The 15,903-nt window shown below is 37.7% G+C and overlaps 1 protein-coding gene across 1 annotated transcript in view; it reads right to left on the reverse strand.

Annotated features, from left to right (window-relative positions):
• Nucleotides 1-7,984: 7,984 nt before the first annotated feature.
• The window catches only part of COL19A1 (collagen type XIX alpha 1 chain), a 250,774-nt gene continuing 242,855 nt past the window's right edge, over nt 7,985-15,903 (reverse strand). The window contains exons 49-51 of the mRNA XM_036414901.1: nt 15,612-15,740; nt 8,917-8,994; nt 7,985-8,744 (exon numbers count right to left, since the gene is read on the reverse strand). Coding sequence (XP_036270794.1) covers nt 8,617-8,744; nt 8,917-8,994; nt 15,612-15,740 — 335 coding nt within the window. The 3' untranslated portion in view covers nt 7,985-8,616. The remainder of the gene's footprint in view (nt 8,745-8,916; nt 8,995-15,611; nt 15,741-15,903) is intronic.

The following is a 15,903-nucleotide window of genomic DNA, read 5'->3' on the forward strand; positions in this document are numbered from 1 at the left end:
TTTAGATACATTAAAAATTATAAATCACTGCTATTTCTCTAAGTTTATGTTTATATTAGTGCTTTTTTTTTGCACAGAGAAATTAATTCACCCTATTGTTCCCTGGAAGGTGCTACCCAGGCACAGAAATCCATTGTATATGGGTGTGTGGTGTAGGGCGGACAGCTTCATAGACCTTTTGGAAATTCTAATGAAAGCCATGGACCCAAACCCTGGAAAAATGCACAAATGCTTTTGCACAAACATGTCCGCAGACCGTTTCAGAGATTTGATCAACCCCTTATGTCTAGCCTTGCTCAGGCTCCTGCCTTCATTGCAATGGTTTGTTAGCTCCCTCCTATTCAGAATGTCACTGCTGCAAAATGACTATTTCACCATTTTTCTTACCCATTTTACAAAAGCAGCTCCACTAAAACACTGGATTCTTATCAATAAGCTAGGTATAGCCTGACCAACTCAAGCATTTGATTATCATTTACGTAATCACATTGGTTTGCTATTTCACCGACATCTACATAAATGATTGATGAGCCTTATTGCAGTCATTCTATGTCACAGTGCATACGAGACCTTGTCCCAGAGCCCAGCACAAAATAGTCAATGCCTTCAGTTAGTTTATGGAACTCAATTCTCTAAAGTCAAGGTGAATTAGCCCTAAGAGGTTGTTTTTTTTTTCTTCTGTGTACACTCTATACCTTTAAACATTTTAGCCCTATTTATTTGGCCAAATCAATTATTGTGTAATCTGCATTTGGGATTCTTTCACACTGCTTCCAGCATCTATTCTATACTCCCAGCATATACTGTACTTAAGAAGAGAGATTTCAACCTGGCTCCATAGATCATGCTATTTACGTCCCACTGAGAGGGATGTTATTCCTTCATGTAGAGTAGATACATTTTAGAAATAGAGTTATCAGTTTGAGCTACTTGAAATGATCATTATAAAAATGGCAAACCTTCTCAGGGTCTGTGACATATAATCAAATAAATGCAAAGAAACTGCCTTGTCTTTTCACCAAGTGGTTTTATTTTAACTGGAGTGATATAATTAAATACAATAAAAGAAAAATAAGGTTACCAAATAAATATGTTTCTCAGTTCGGTAATATAATATTCATCAGAAGAATATACTGCAATGTATTTTTTTATTTACTTACAAATAAAGGTTTAGGTTGATAAAAAAAAAAGATTGGCAGCTATGTTGAGAACAAAATGGAGAAGAAAATGTATTTCTAATTTGTCACAAACATTCAAACCAGTTAAAAAATAATTTCATAAGAAAACAAAACAAAAACCCCTCAAAGGACCAGGTCATTCAAATGTTTTTACAAACTTGATATCTAGAAGGCTACCCACCAACCTCCACAGGAATCATAAGCAATATTCGAAACAACTACATACAAATAGATTACGTAAAACTAACAGATCCCCAGTGGTGGTTAAGTGAAACAGTTTACAGAAGCAGAAAATACTTGTCAGAGAAATTGCAAACCATCCAGCAATGCCTCTCTATAAAAGAGTTGATAAATATTGAATTAGACCAAATATCTTTTTGTGGCAAAACAGAAATCTTCAAAACCTCTCAGATATTTTTTAAAAGTTGGATGAAGTATTGCCTGGAGCACTTGCTGAGACAGGAGTGTGTGACCTAAGTTGGTTAGAAACTGGCAGGTTATTCGGGGCCACTGATATCCAACTGTTTTCCAGCCAGGGCTTCTGTGGCATTTTCATCCCAAATAACTGACAGTTTGGATAAGAACTATGGAAATCACTTCCCTGTCTGACTGAACTCAACCTCACTGGCATGGTTTGGCATAATGACCTCTGCCTATCAGAAGAGTTGAGTGAATAGTCATATCAGTTATGTAACTGACTTGGTTACAGACACGTAATATTTCAATCTACCTAAACACATATTGCTATTCTTAAACATCATTAATTAAATCTGATTTATTTACTTGCAATCAGAAATAAGCTTAATGTAAATCCCTACTTCAGAAGACCACCTTTGATTGTATTATTTAATTTTGGGCTATTATGGTGTCTCTGACTTATGATAATCTTAAAGTAAACCAATATAAGGGGAAGGTCACTAGAAATGCATAAAATTATACCAAGTGTCAAGGGAATTGCTTTTAGACATGTCTTAGAAGCTAAAGTAAAAGCGAAAAAGCAATAATAAGAACAATAATACTAGTGAACTAGTTTTTCTGTTTACAAATGGACAATGGATATAAATGGTTTTGAAAAAATATATATTTAAGAAAAGAATATTTGTGCTCAATAAATACAGATGAAGTCCTTTCATTTCATAGAGTAAATAAATTTTAGTTGTATACTTCATCCTTTTTCGTAAGCTTGTGCTCTAGGACATGGCAGTATTAAGTCCATATGGCTCAGTAAACATTAAGCCAAAAGTGGTGACTATACAAATGTGTGGCTATGAATTCAGATGCTCAAATGCTTTTTAAATGATTAAGTAGAGGAGGTGCACCATATTCATTAGATTATCAGAAAGTATTGACTGCTTTACGTTTAGTCTTAATAATATTACTATTAATAGTCTTAATAAATGACAATCCATGCTAACTCTCCCTTAACATGCCTTCACCTTTTTGCTTTTGAGCCAAGTTTTCTAAGAACAAGTAGTAGAAAGAGAACAAATGATGGAAATTGGCTCCAATGAAGTAACTTCCTTTTTGAGAATCATTTGAATTTGTCTTTGCCCTCCAAGTTGAAACTTTGTGTGTGAAAAGGCTTAAGAATATTTCTGAGAGAGCTTCTGGTTGGTTTACTACATGCAAGGGGACCTGAAGATGAGAATAGTGTAAGTAATTTATAAGTAAACATGTCAACCTATTGACATGTTTTAATGTACAATAGTTTCTGTTAAGGAGACACGCTGTGGATTAACTCATTATTGCCTATTATCACTAATGATGACGTTTATGAGTAAGTTACTAGTAATTGTGATATTCCTTATCTTGCACTGGCCTCTCTACTACAAGGAGTCCTGAGTGACTTGAGTGAAAAGGTCACTTTGTGGGACAGAAGTTGCAAAGGCATGCCTGCTCTCTGACGTTTGCTTCTGTTTCTAATTATCATCTTAATCATTAGATCAGACCTTTCATGAGCTGCCACGGAGATGAGTTATACATGTAAATAGCGTGAACTAAGCATTGATTTATGTGACAAACAAAACTATAACAATAAACACAGTATAAACAAGAGCTCTGCAATAGACCAATTGACAGGTGTGTTGGCATCTGTGTGTGGCTCATGACTGGTATGGGAGTGCTCTCGGTGCATTCTTGTCATTGTGGCCTAACAATGCAACTCAAGTGTGGCTCTTTGGCCACAAGAGGTGGTGACGAGTAGACATGATGTTGATAACTGCACCTCAGAATTCCTGGGTTTAAGATCAAATTCTTTATTGCCGAGATAAGCGACAAGCATCATGAGTATATTTAGGAATCAAGGCCTAAAAGCATTATATCCACATGAGACTTAGAATAAAATTAGTGCCATTCCACTTAACATGAGTATGTTGAATTCAACCTTTAACAGTTTGATGAGGTAAAAAAGAGAATAAACAAAATAGGAAAATGTTATTTTTGGCACGGTTAGTTATAAAATATGCCATAAAACAATCTGAATTTAAATACAAGAATACATTGACAAGTATTTAACCCTAAAATATACTTTAAATAATACAGCAAAATAAAAAGTTGTAATCACCAACTTTACACCCACAAGCTTATTATAGTCAAACAACTGGCACCCTTTTGACAAACTTAAATCTTATTGAACTACCCTCCGAGTTCAATGAAGTCTCCTAATTTATTGGCAGTACTCACTTTTGACAAATTCATGAAGTTAAGTAGTTAACTCCTTGAGTTGTACTACTCACTATTGGACCTAAACATGAATTTTTTTTTTTTCTCAATGAGATTTTTCTTAGACTTGACTTTGGTTTTATAAGCCTTTCAAATCATTGAGGTAGATTTTTACTGTTCTGGGTCTGTTTGTCTGAATGAGTTTTCTCTGTGTTTATCTTGTTCTTTATTTAATTTAACTAAAGTGACCAGATATTCTGGCATGATTTTGTTGAGAAAAATGTTGGGGTACACCACACAATGAAAATGAAGACATCCATTTGTCTTGTTTCTTGAGACTCCTACTGGTTAAACAAATTTAATGTAATTAATGCTACTGATACCAGCCAACTAATAAATAAATACAATTCAAAGGTTAAGTCACTTCGAAATATCCAGTCATAAAATGTACAAATTCAGTTCTTTTCTGCATCTCCTCCTCTTAGAAGTCTGAGAGGAAATCATATAAAAAGTGGGTATGTTCCTCAACACTAGAATGTTAAGAAAAAACATTGAGAAACAATAACAATACACATTGTGTCTTAAGGAGGTGAACATGAACAAATATGAAAAATAATTTAAGAACAAGAGCAATGAGCAAATCTACAAAACTTTTATGAGAATTCATTGAAAAACTTCAGCATATAAACAATCTAGAAATTCTCAGTCTCAGGATAATATTACCAATGTTAGGAAAAATTAAAATGGTATTTTGAAAATGAGGTTCCTTACTTTATTTTTGTAAACAGTGATATAGTTCTAGAAAAAAATAAATATTATACAAATCTAATTGTAAAATTTTAAGTACTTTGAACAATATGATGATTTATTGGTAGACAGTGGGTAATTTTATAAATGGTCAACATCTTGTATTAAGCTAAATAAATGAGTTTGCTTGTCTGTCAAAAGCGAGTATATATCCTGTATACAAGGTAGGATGACTTCTTAGGTGTTTTCATGTTAATCATTAAAATATGAGGGTAGTGTACAAACAAAAGTTACAAATAGTAAATCTTCAAGTTAACTAAGGTATATAAATCCACTGAAGAAATAAAATTGAAAGAGCTAACAAATCAAAGGTTATTTTGTCTGTTTCAAAGAGATACTTACAATGAGAAAATATATAAATTAACAAAAGTTAATAAAACGTAAGTTAACAAAGAATTATTTACAAAAGTAAAAAGAAAAGTGCAAAGGCAAAGGTCTGATTTAGTTGTTGTCCACTAAATGGTTTTTGCCATTGTATTTCTGCAAGTCTTGTTCAGCTCTGATACAAATTGCTTTAAAACACCATCTTGTGGACAAAAGGAGGTATATCACCGGTTCTCAACAGATGTGAGAGACTGCAGAAAGGCTAAATCTTATTTAACTCCGAAAACATACTCTTAAAAAATTATTTAAAAATCTAAACATCAAATGACAATTCTTACAGAGAACATATGTTATTATTATTTAAGCTCCATAATATAAGTCACTAAAATTTTAAAGTTTCAACAATGTCATGAAATATAAGCATATGGGATTAGAATCATTAACTAAATTACTTTGATCACAAGATGACAAATTTCAGCGGGTAAGACTGGCTATGTTTCTGTTATGCTTAGGGGAAAAATGTTAATGTCTTCAGTAGGAAAGAACAATGAACAAACTCATGAATAATTTTTCATTTTTTCTTTAGATTACGATGGCCATCATTACTAATTGACGTCATACCTTGTTTTTTTTGCATAGAAAGATTTCTATTTGAAGTGTTAATTTATCTTGGTATAAAATGTTTGATTGGAATTTAAAATATGTATATAGGGCAAAAACAATTTTAATTACTAATTGTCTCATGGCCTATAATTATTTTGTATTTCAACATTTATGTTGAACAAGATAAATTAGGAAATTTGATAATTCTTCCCTGCTGTGGACATTACTGACATCTATGTGAAAGTAAACAAATGTTTTGGAATGGAGTAAAATGATATAAGAGATTTGGCAACCACCAAGTTATTTAGGAGAGAATTTCTTACCCTACTTTGGGGCCTAAATTATCCATTTTCTTTTTTTATTAAAAAAAATAGGCAAATGCCAAGTATCCACTTTATCTGGTGTTTATATTAGCTGGACCCAGAATGGGGTATCGTTTATCCAGAGATGAGGCAGGAACAAGTGTTGGAAGGTAAATATTACAGTAAGGTGAGAAAGGCTCACCCCACGGGGACACAGCCCTGTTTCGATGGTTTTGCCAAAGATATATTTAGTCATATGTGTCAGTTATAAAAAATGAGTTTGACAGCTCTACTTTGTAATACACATCATATACCATTATAACCCCACCATACTCAAATCATCTGAATAAATACAAATTCTTGACACAGGAATAAACCACCCCAGCATTAATGGAATTTAGAAAAAAAGAAAAAAGAAAAAAAAAAGAAGGTTCTTAAATATACAATTTGTAAGAAAGAATGCATGACATAATCTGTGGAATTAAAATGAACAGAAGTTATGAAACAAGGAAATGAATTGAGTCTTTTGATGTAGATGAATGGATCAACTCAAAGAAAACAAAGGAAAATACATTGATCACCACCATCAGCAAAAAGTTCATGAAAACATTAAAATGCTAAAATAAAATAAATACTTCTAAATTAGTAAAAAGGTATAAGGATAAACAATCTACTAATTGAAAAAATAAATTTTGAAAACATAAAATATCTAGCTTCATGACAAATTCAAATAAATTAATGAATGGCAGATGAGCTGTAAGCTTTCAGAAAAGTCAACGAATTAAAAGCTCCAGATATACACATAGCACCAGATTTAGATCTTTGTATATATATGTTTTTTTGGATAAATGATCATTGTACTAGAAAATGCATATGCATGTTCCAATTGTATAATTTTAAAACACAGCACCATTGTAAGTATTGCACAAGAAAGAGAATAAAGAACAAAATCAATTTAAAGTTAAAACCATTTGAAATAAATAAAATAACCTTGGAAAAAAATAAATAAACTTGGAATTGAAATATACAACATAATTCAATATGAAATAACCAAAAGGTTGTATGTATGCACAACCATGTAGATATCCCTGACCAGCAGTTCATTAATCTACAAAGAAAATCAGTTCAACTCATTGCTGCATTTGAACAAAGCCTGTCTTAATCTAGGCATGCTCCCAATGCAACTCTGTTCACAGCTTTTCCAATTTCAGTGGGTTGCCTTCCTAAACTCACTTTTCAATGAACAGATGAAAGCTGTCATCCTAGCGGCCTGATTTGGCTAAGGTGGAATCGGCCCTGTTTCTTGAAGAGGCGAGAGAGACCTCTTGGTTTCTTTGACAGGAGGGCTGTGGGCGCGGCAGGCTCTCAGCACCGGTGGGACCCAATCCTCAGATTTCAGCAGCATCCTCATGCCCAATGTTCCAGAAAATGAGTTGCTTTCAACCCACAGTCTCTCAAAGAAAATGTATGTTAGACAATACCAGTATCCTTTAGTGATGTGGTTGGCGATCTCTACATTTCCGTTCCCACCCAGAAGACGCAGTCTCTTGCACCCCTTGTGGTTCCCCCTGAAGCGAGTGTTAACTCTTTGGTCTGAGCACCGGTTGTATCTCCGGTCCCACGGCTTTCTGTCGCTGCCTGTAGCCCCTGCTGCGGCTTTCTGGGGAAACGTGATTCTCCATAAGAGCTTCTGGGCTTCACCTTATCCACGTGCATCTGTCACGCCACGGGACAGGGAAAGGGTTTCCTTTCCAGCCGCTACTCATCTTGTCCTTTGTCCTGATGGCCGGGCCTCCTCTTATGGCCTGAGAGTGATGAGGTCAGAAGGATAATGGATACAGGGGTCCAAAGTGCTTGCTGGGACCAAAGACAGCTTGGTGCCTTCTCCACCGAAGACCTCTTGGGGGAAAACAGCTTTATGTTTCCCAGCGGAGGAACTCAGTGAAGGGACTACAGTGCTAGGCTTTCCTTGTGGGACTCGTACACAATGGGGCGTCGTTTCTTCCTTTCCATGCCGTACATATTCACGCCGGTGATGACTGCTTTGAGTTTGGCTCATTATACAGATCTAAGAAAATCGTTTTAATACTTGGCTATATGGGGTTTGGGGGGCTCCCTGATAAAACAGCCTCCTGGTAACCCCTCAAAAATATGATACAGAGTGAAACTCTTATTGCCTATCTATTTCTCTGCATAAGTAGGATGGATGTAGGGTGATGGAAGAATTCTTAAGCTATAAAAAGTAGTCAAAAAACATTCAGCAGGAGCAATGCACTATATCAAAAAAGATGGCATTTTTTAGCAATGACAGCAAATTTAACCACCAAGAAAAACCTCAAGATAACTCTGAAACTTTAAAATTCAGAAGTCAAAGGCCAAATACAAGTTGATGAGACTACAAAATGTACCTCACCATCAGTCTACTAAATCATAAAATGTAATTTTCTCTTGAAGAAGAGCTAATGATAAGATTTGCTTGTGTGTTTCATAGAAAACCCTGAATAAAAATCAGTAATGCTGAAGCAAAACATATGGAATGAATTTGGGAAAAATTCTAAAAAATGCTGATATCGCAATCGCTATAGAAATAGGATTCAAATTGTTGCTTTTAATGTCTGCCTACACAAAAAAAGAAAGAAAGAAAGAAAAAAGCCACCCACATATCATGAGGGCTTGACCGTATGAAGATAGCTCCAACAGCAAGAGGATATCACCCAAAATCAAGTCCTCCTCCAGTGTGCTTATTTCCCACCTGTCCGCTGACGGGCATGAGATACAGGATAGAGGCAATCTTCTGGGTTACATCTTCCATAAGGTCCTGGGGGTCCCTGGGGACCTGGGGCACCTGGTGGTCCTGGCAACCCTGGAGCTAAGGAAATAAAAGACCCCATCACAATGCAGATCACATATGGCTCTTTCTTCCTCACTCCCACCGACATTATTCAGCCTCTCCTGTAGCAACGCATAAGGGCATAGGGGAAAAGGAATGGCTCCTTGTCTTAGAAGCTTGCTTGTGTTGTACAGATAAATATCACTATTACCTGAAGTCCCAGGGAGACCTGGACTCCCTGGAATTCCAATTCCAGGTTCCCCTCTTTCTCCTTTCTGTCCTCGGTAGCCTAAGGGAGAGAGATATATAAAAAAAGAGAGAGTCACAAAAGTAAGAGAATTCTATGGCAGCACAGTACAAATAAAAGCCACGTTTCTAGCCTAGGATATTTCTGTAATTTGTTCACTTAACATAGAGCCAATATACTACTTTAACTGTCTGTTTTGCATTAACTACATATCAAACTTACATGCCAGATTAGATGCAATAGGCAATGAGGATCTTAGAAATATGCAACTACTATAAGAAGTACAACTAGTCATGTGTTTGATAGTGAGACTTTGGGTACTGAAAATGATACGTAAGTAACTCAAATCAATCATTCCAATCTTCCTTCAAATAGCTATGACAAGATGTGCGAGCGTCTTCAATAGAAATTCTGACTGGAGGGTAGGTTCAGGCTAAATATAAATATACTGAGAGTTCTGCTTACTACAAGGACAAAATAATTTGACAGCAAGAAACTGGACCTTAGTCTAAGAATTAAAGGGAATGAAAGGAACAAAAAATCATCCTTTTAATAAACGACAGTAAGAGTGTGACTATATGCGAATTCACCCATCTCGGAGTCTGGAGAGGACAAAATCGGGACTTGATTCAAATGACTGTCTATAGCAACGTGATATCCTTTCTAGCAAAGTTACAACAGCAACCTCCTGTTTAATATGGAACTTCAGCAGTTCCAGAATGTAAGGGAAGACCGAGGGATCCTTCTAAACTCACTTCATCAATTTAAGCTACTTTAACCAAAATAATTTAGGCCTAGGATCTCTGTACATTGTAAGACAAAAATCACTCTTGTTACTGAATATGCTTATTATTACCTCAGGTAGAAAGATACAGAGGAGTTTGTGCCTCTTCTCCATGCTTTAAGAAAGCATAAAACATTTTAATCTGGGTTTTATATAATGTCTTCATCCATGTAAGACATTGAATAAAAGGTTCTGTGGCTGTAAGTTTTACAGTGATGGAAATGGAGTTTTAATTTCCAACACACTCAGACTTAAACCATGACTCCTGGTCCTGATGGAACAGAGCGGTCATGCAGAGTCATGTGAACACACAGCAAGGCTAATGTATCCTACTTAGTCCTAACTTAGTTATGCCTGTCCATAAAGGTGTGTTATTACAGTGGACGTGATAGGAGGAGAACATTTAATGTCCTCTATGAACAGTATATAGGACCGATTATTTACCATTATTGCTCAGAATTAGACATCAGTTGGGAGCAATAGTCTTGACTTGACCATACAGTGTATACATTATTATCCAAATAACATTAGCAATGTAATCACCACATCATTATTTCTTGGTTTCGGAGGTATGACCTGACCATAAATGTGAAAATATTCAAAAATAGGATTACATTCAGGATATATTTTAAGGTGCATACTAGAAATATACCCAATGGGAATCTTCACACATTTATATCTGAAAACTATTTTATAGACACTCAATACAATCCTAGATTCTAGAGAGAGCAATGGCTTGAACATGTGACCCAGTGCCCTAAATTGATACACATTCAACTTCAAAATATTCTCAGGATTTCTTGTATATAAATGACTTTCATTTAACACATGTAAATAATAAGAAATGATGTTTGTACTTGGGGTCATTTTGAAAGCACCCTTTAAATGCATTATTTAAACTTTCCTGCAGTAAAATAACATTTCATGCCTGAGGTATATTTGATAGTCCAACCTAGGTTTTACAGTTACAGAAAGATTATAAAGTTGACCCTCAAGCTATTTCAGTAGGTGCTTAAGATCAGGCTAAAAAATGAGGAAGAAAAAAATATGACTAAAGATATACAAACTTAAAAAAAATAATATATATTTTATTGATTTTAGAGAGGAAGGGAGAAGGAGAGAGAGAGAGAGAGAAACATCAATGATGAGAGAGAATCACTGACTGGCTGTCTCCTGCAATTCCCTACTGGGGATTAAGCCTGCAACCCAGGTATGTGCCTTTGGCCAGAATCAAACCTGAGACCCTTCAGTTTGCAGGCTGATGCTCTATCCATTGAGCCAAACCAGCTAGGGCAAGATATACAAACTTTTGATTAACAAGAGAATTATTAACAAGGTTGCAACACAATTCCAAATGACTAATATATCTGTTAAAATTTATATATTTAAATTTAGTTCTCAGATTTTAACTAAGGCAAAAATATGTTATTCCACATGAATTTAAGTGAACATGGTATCACAAAACAAGAATTAATAATTTGTATATTTGTATAAGAGATTGACTATACACTTTTCCTATCAAATGTATTAATTTATTTGTATAGATCTCTCAATTCTTTGGTTAATAACAACCTACTATTAATAGACAAAGCTGTTGAATTGCACAAGGTCCCAAACTCATCATGGATGAAGGCTGCCATAAAGGGTCTTATTTTAGAATTGCTTCACAACAAAATTTCAGATTAGAATGCTAATAAAGTCAATAACAGCTTTCTTAAAAAAAATATATTTTATTGATTTTTTACAGAGAAGAAAAAAAAGAGAGGGACAGAGAGTTAGAAACATTGATGAGAGAGAATCATCGATCAGCTGCCTCTCGCACACCCCTACTGGGGATGTGCCCACAACCGAGGTACATGCCCTTGATCGGAGTGAACCTGGGACCTTTCAGTCCACAGGCTGATGCTCTATCCACTGAGCCAAATTGGTTTCAGCAAATAACAGCTTTCTTACTATCTAGAATTAAAGTTTTCACCCACTTAGGGTAGGCCTTCTCTGAAATTTGGAAAAAGACTAAAAGGCGGGCCTATTTGCAAAGGCACATGTATTTTCATAGTCTGGAAGTCCGCAGGGTGACTGCCTGACATCACTGTAGTTTATGTAAGGAAGCAGAAATCCAACCACAGCAGCGTCCTCATTTAAAGCACCTAGAGGAATTAAGTAAAGAAATCAGGGTGCTGCTGTAGTTTTTCAGGTGGCAGGCTTCATTTATTGCCGGTAGGAAGAATTCCATCTTAATGCCAGGGATATTCTTCCAAAGTTATAGATCTCTGCATCTGTACCTCTACTGGGCAAACGAGACCAGCAGAGGAGTGTTACTGGCATTTCTTCAGGTGGGGGCCTGCCTCAAGCTTCATCAGTTGTTCGGCCACCCTGGTTTCTTCTGCTAATGGACCACAGCACCCTTCCGTCATGTTGACATGCACATGCCTCCCATTACTTAAGCTCCCTACTGCTGACAAATTTTAAAGGTCAAATCCATATCCGTCACATGCACTACTCTATGGGCCACTGGCTTACAAATAACAGCAAGTTTCCTTCCTTCTAATAAACCAGTAACAGGTAAACTTTGAAAGTTTAAAAAGTAAGAAAAATAATTCCCAGCAGTGTCTTTTCAAAACCGATGGAGGTTAAGTGCAACGGCTGGGCCTGTTTTCTCCTGACCCCACATTCACACAGTGGGGGACACATGGGGCTGTTTGTCCTGAACGGACAGGGCTCTCCGCTGTGGCCTCTGTTTGTCCCGGCTTTCACAGAGGTGGAGAAATAGCTATGTTTTGGAACAAGTTGAAATAAAGTTCTTTCTCTTAAACTCGTTCAAGAGGCTCAGGTCTGTTAGGAAAATGCTCCTCTCTTGCTTACACAGGAGAAGACAGCTGGATGGAGGCTTCTTTGATCCTAACGTGGCACAATCTCCCTCATCCCAGGCGGGACAAATGAGGAGGGCCGCCCTGCAAGGCAGACTGAGGTGCAACGCGCACCAAGGAAGGTGCCCTCTGTGGGCAGTGGGAAGGCAAGAATCAGAAACCCACGGGGTGGTTAAAACATAAGACTGTTTGGAAATGCTTCTGAATTTAAAGAAGATCCCAACAGTCACCCACTTTGAGAATTTAGAAAAAACATAAATGAGGTGACCCAACTCAAATCAGAATGATTCATTATTTTAACTTAGAGATCAGGGGGCTCCATTAGGGCCCCCCAGTTTTCATGATCACAATCTAGGCAGGAGCAGTACCTCTGTTTTCCAAGTTGGATCATGTACTTCTGACACTCTCTTATGGGTCTTCTCCTTGCTTTTTACACATTTTCCGCTTTTTAAAATAAGCACAGGAACCTAGTGAGACAGACCCCTTAAAATGTGTGTCCTTCCCTACATATCTATAATAAAGGCAAAATATGCTAATTAGACCGGATGTCCTTCCTGACGAAGCCAGGGCTCTGAGGGAAGTCGAAGTCCCCGGTGCCAGAGGGAAGCCAATGCCAGCAGCTGAGGGAAGGAAGGCCTACTCTTGCACAAATTTCCTGCATTGAGCTTCTAGTAGTAATATAATAAGGGACTCATTCTATAGTGCATATTTCAAACCAAATCACTTTATTTCAAATAAAAACGGATTTCTTTTCTGAAAAATACTGAAAAGCTAATTCTTTTAGAAGTTTCAGAGGAGCCACCATCAAACAGAATTCATGAGTGGGCAGACACGCTGCTGCTCAGCGCCCACATTTCCTTTCCCTCTCTGGGCTGTGTCCTTACTTCAACCTTGTCTCAGACTCAGCCAGGCCATGTGTTAAGAGGATGAATTCAGCCAGCGACATCTGAGGTTTATATGGCCACTAGGGTAGCAGTTTTATATGCATTTTTTTTTCCTTTTCTTTTTGAGAAAACTTTTACATTGAGCAAAGCTTTGAAACTTCAAAGCTTTTAAATGTATAAATTTATCCTCTGAGCACTTCATTCTATTTATCTAGCAGAGAGTAGCACTTCAATTCCTTGTGAACTCCTGGGGAGGCATCAAAAACCAAGCGGTAGCCTCTTGATTTCTTTTTTTCCAGTCAGATTTCTCTGTGGCTTTATTTTTTTTTTAATTTACTTGTTTATTTGTTTTTGGTTAACCCTCACCTGAGGCTATTTTTCCATTGATTTTTAGGGGGAGCAGAAGAGAGAAAGATGAGAGAAACATCGATGTGAGAGAAACACATTGATTGGCTGCCTCCTGCATGGGTCCGGGTTGGGGTGAAACCTGCAACTAAGGTATGTGCCCTTGACCAGAATCGAATCCAGAAGGCTTTGGTCCACAGGCTGATGTTCTATCCACTGAGCAAACTGGCTTAGGGCTTCTCTGTGGCTTTAGAGAGAATTATCAGTATAGCTTGATGACAGGCAAATATTCCTTCAAAAGTGAATTCCATAGTTTGCAAGTTTTATTTTTCTGCTGCATTTCTGGCATTTAACAAATACTGCAAAGGAGATATCAGGGAAACCCTGCGGAGTCACCAAGCTGAATTATACTCAAGACATGTCTGTTGTCAGAAACCCTCAGATGAGACCAAAGTTTTATCAACTTCACTAAACTTTGGTTTTAAAAAAATTGAAAATCATTTGGGCAAGTCTTTCAAATTCAAGAATTGCATCCAAAATGTCTATTAGGAGTGGAAGCAGGCTGTAAGATCTCCTCAGCAGAACTGCAGGTAGAACTCATAGGAATCACATCACGAAATGGAAGTCTGGTTTCCAAAAGCTTTGCTGACACTGTGGACTTAGCCTTGCCTTTGAGATCCTTCCAGGTGGGCCTTCCCTACCCGGGAAGGGAGCCTGGAGACAGATGTTGTGTGGACAGGTGACTCCTTGGCATCCTGACTTTCCACTGTCCTTGTCCTCTCCAACTGCCACTGTTTGAGACATCTGTCCAAGGCTTTTCTCCTAAAAGTGTTAACAGTCCATACTCTTCAGGTCTTTTGAGGCGTCACACATCTTTAGATGGGCTTTCAAGCTCTTTGTTCCAGTCTCATAAACTCTAACTTCAGAACAGACTCAACTAATGAAAGATAATAATTAACCACCCTCTATACAACAGTGTACACACAGAAGGCTGATTCTACAGTGCACCTGATTCTACACTTTTCTTCTGATTATCTGCCAAACTCTCTATTATGGATCAGGACAGCCCTCACCCATGCAACAGGCCTCTATCCTATCTAATAAAAGAGTAATATGCAGATTGACCATCACTCCAACACACAAGATCAAGATAGCTGCCCTCAAGTGGTCAAAGATCCTGCCCCCATGCAGACACAAGATGGCCACCACAATATGGCCAGCAGGGGGGGGGGGCAGTTGGGAGGGACCAGGCCTGTAAGGGAGGCCAGTTGGGGGTGATCAACACTGAAGGGGAGGGCAGTTAAGGGTGACCAAGCTGGCAGAGGAGGGAAGTTGGGGGCAAACAGGCTGGCAGGGGAGCAGTTAAACTTCAATTAGGCTGGCATGGGAGTAGTTAGGGGGTGATCAGGCTGGCAGGCAGAAGCAGTTAGGGGCAATCAGAAAGGCAGGCAGGCGAGCAGTTGGGAGCCAGCAGTCCTGGATTGTAAGAGGGATGTCTGACTGCCCGTTTAGGCCCAATCTCATAGGATCAGGCCTAAATGGACAGTCGGACATCCCTCGAAGGGTCCCAGATTGGAGAAGGTGCAGGCTGGGATGAGGGACATCGCCACCCTCTTACCCCCATGCACGAATTTCATGCACCAGGCCCTCTAGTGTGTGTGTGTGTGTGTGTGTGTGTGTGTGTGTGTGTGTATGTATGTATTGCCTAACTGTGATTAGCATGTTATAAATATGGAACGTTAAAGAACTGGTAAACAAATATTATACCTGAGGACTTACCTTGAGGTCCAGGATCTCCTGGTGGCCCAGGTAACCCATCCTTTCCTGGTGGCCCAGGCCTCCCATGAGCTTGAGAAGCCAACATTGCCGCTGGTAGCTTGAGTTGGGAGAGGAACACAGCCATCCTCTCTGTATTTATGAAAGGAAAAATAATATATCATGCTATAAGAATACTTTTAGATTAAAAAAAAGCCAAATATTTTTTAATATGAAAGTCAATGAAGAAAAAGATTTGGCTTTCAATTTAAGCACATCTAATTTACCAAGTGGTCTAATTGCTGATTGGTGATTG

Source organism: Pipistrellus kuhlii, unplaced genomic scaffold (assembly GCF_014108245.1).
Source record: "Pipistrellus kuhlii isolate mPipKuh1 unplaced genomic scaffold, mPipKuh1.p scaffold_m20_p_5, whole genome shotgun sequence".
Lineage (NCBI taxonomy): Eukaryota > Metazoa > Chordata > Mammalia > Chiroptera > Vespertilionidae > Pipistrellus > Pipistrellus kuhlii.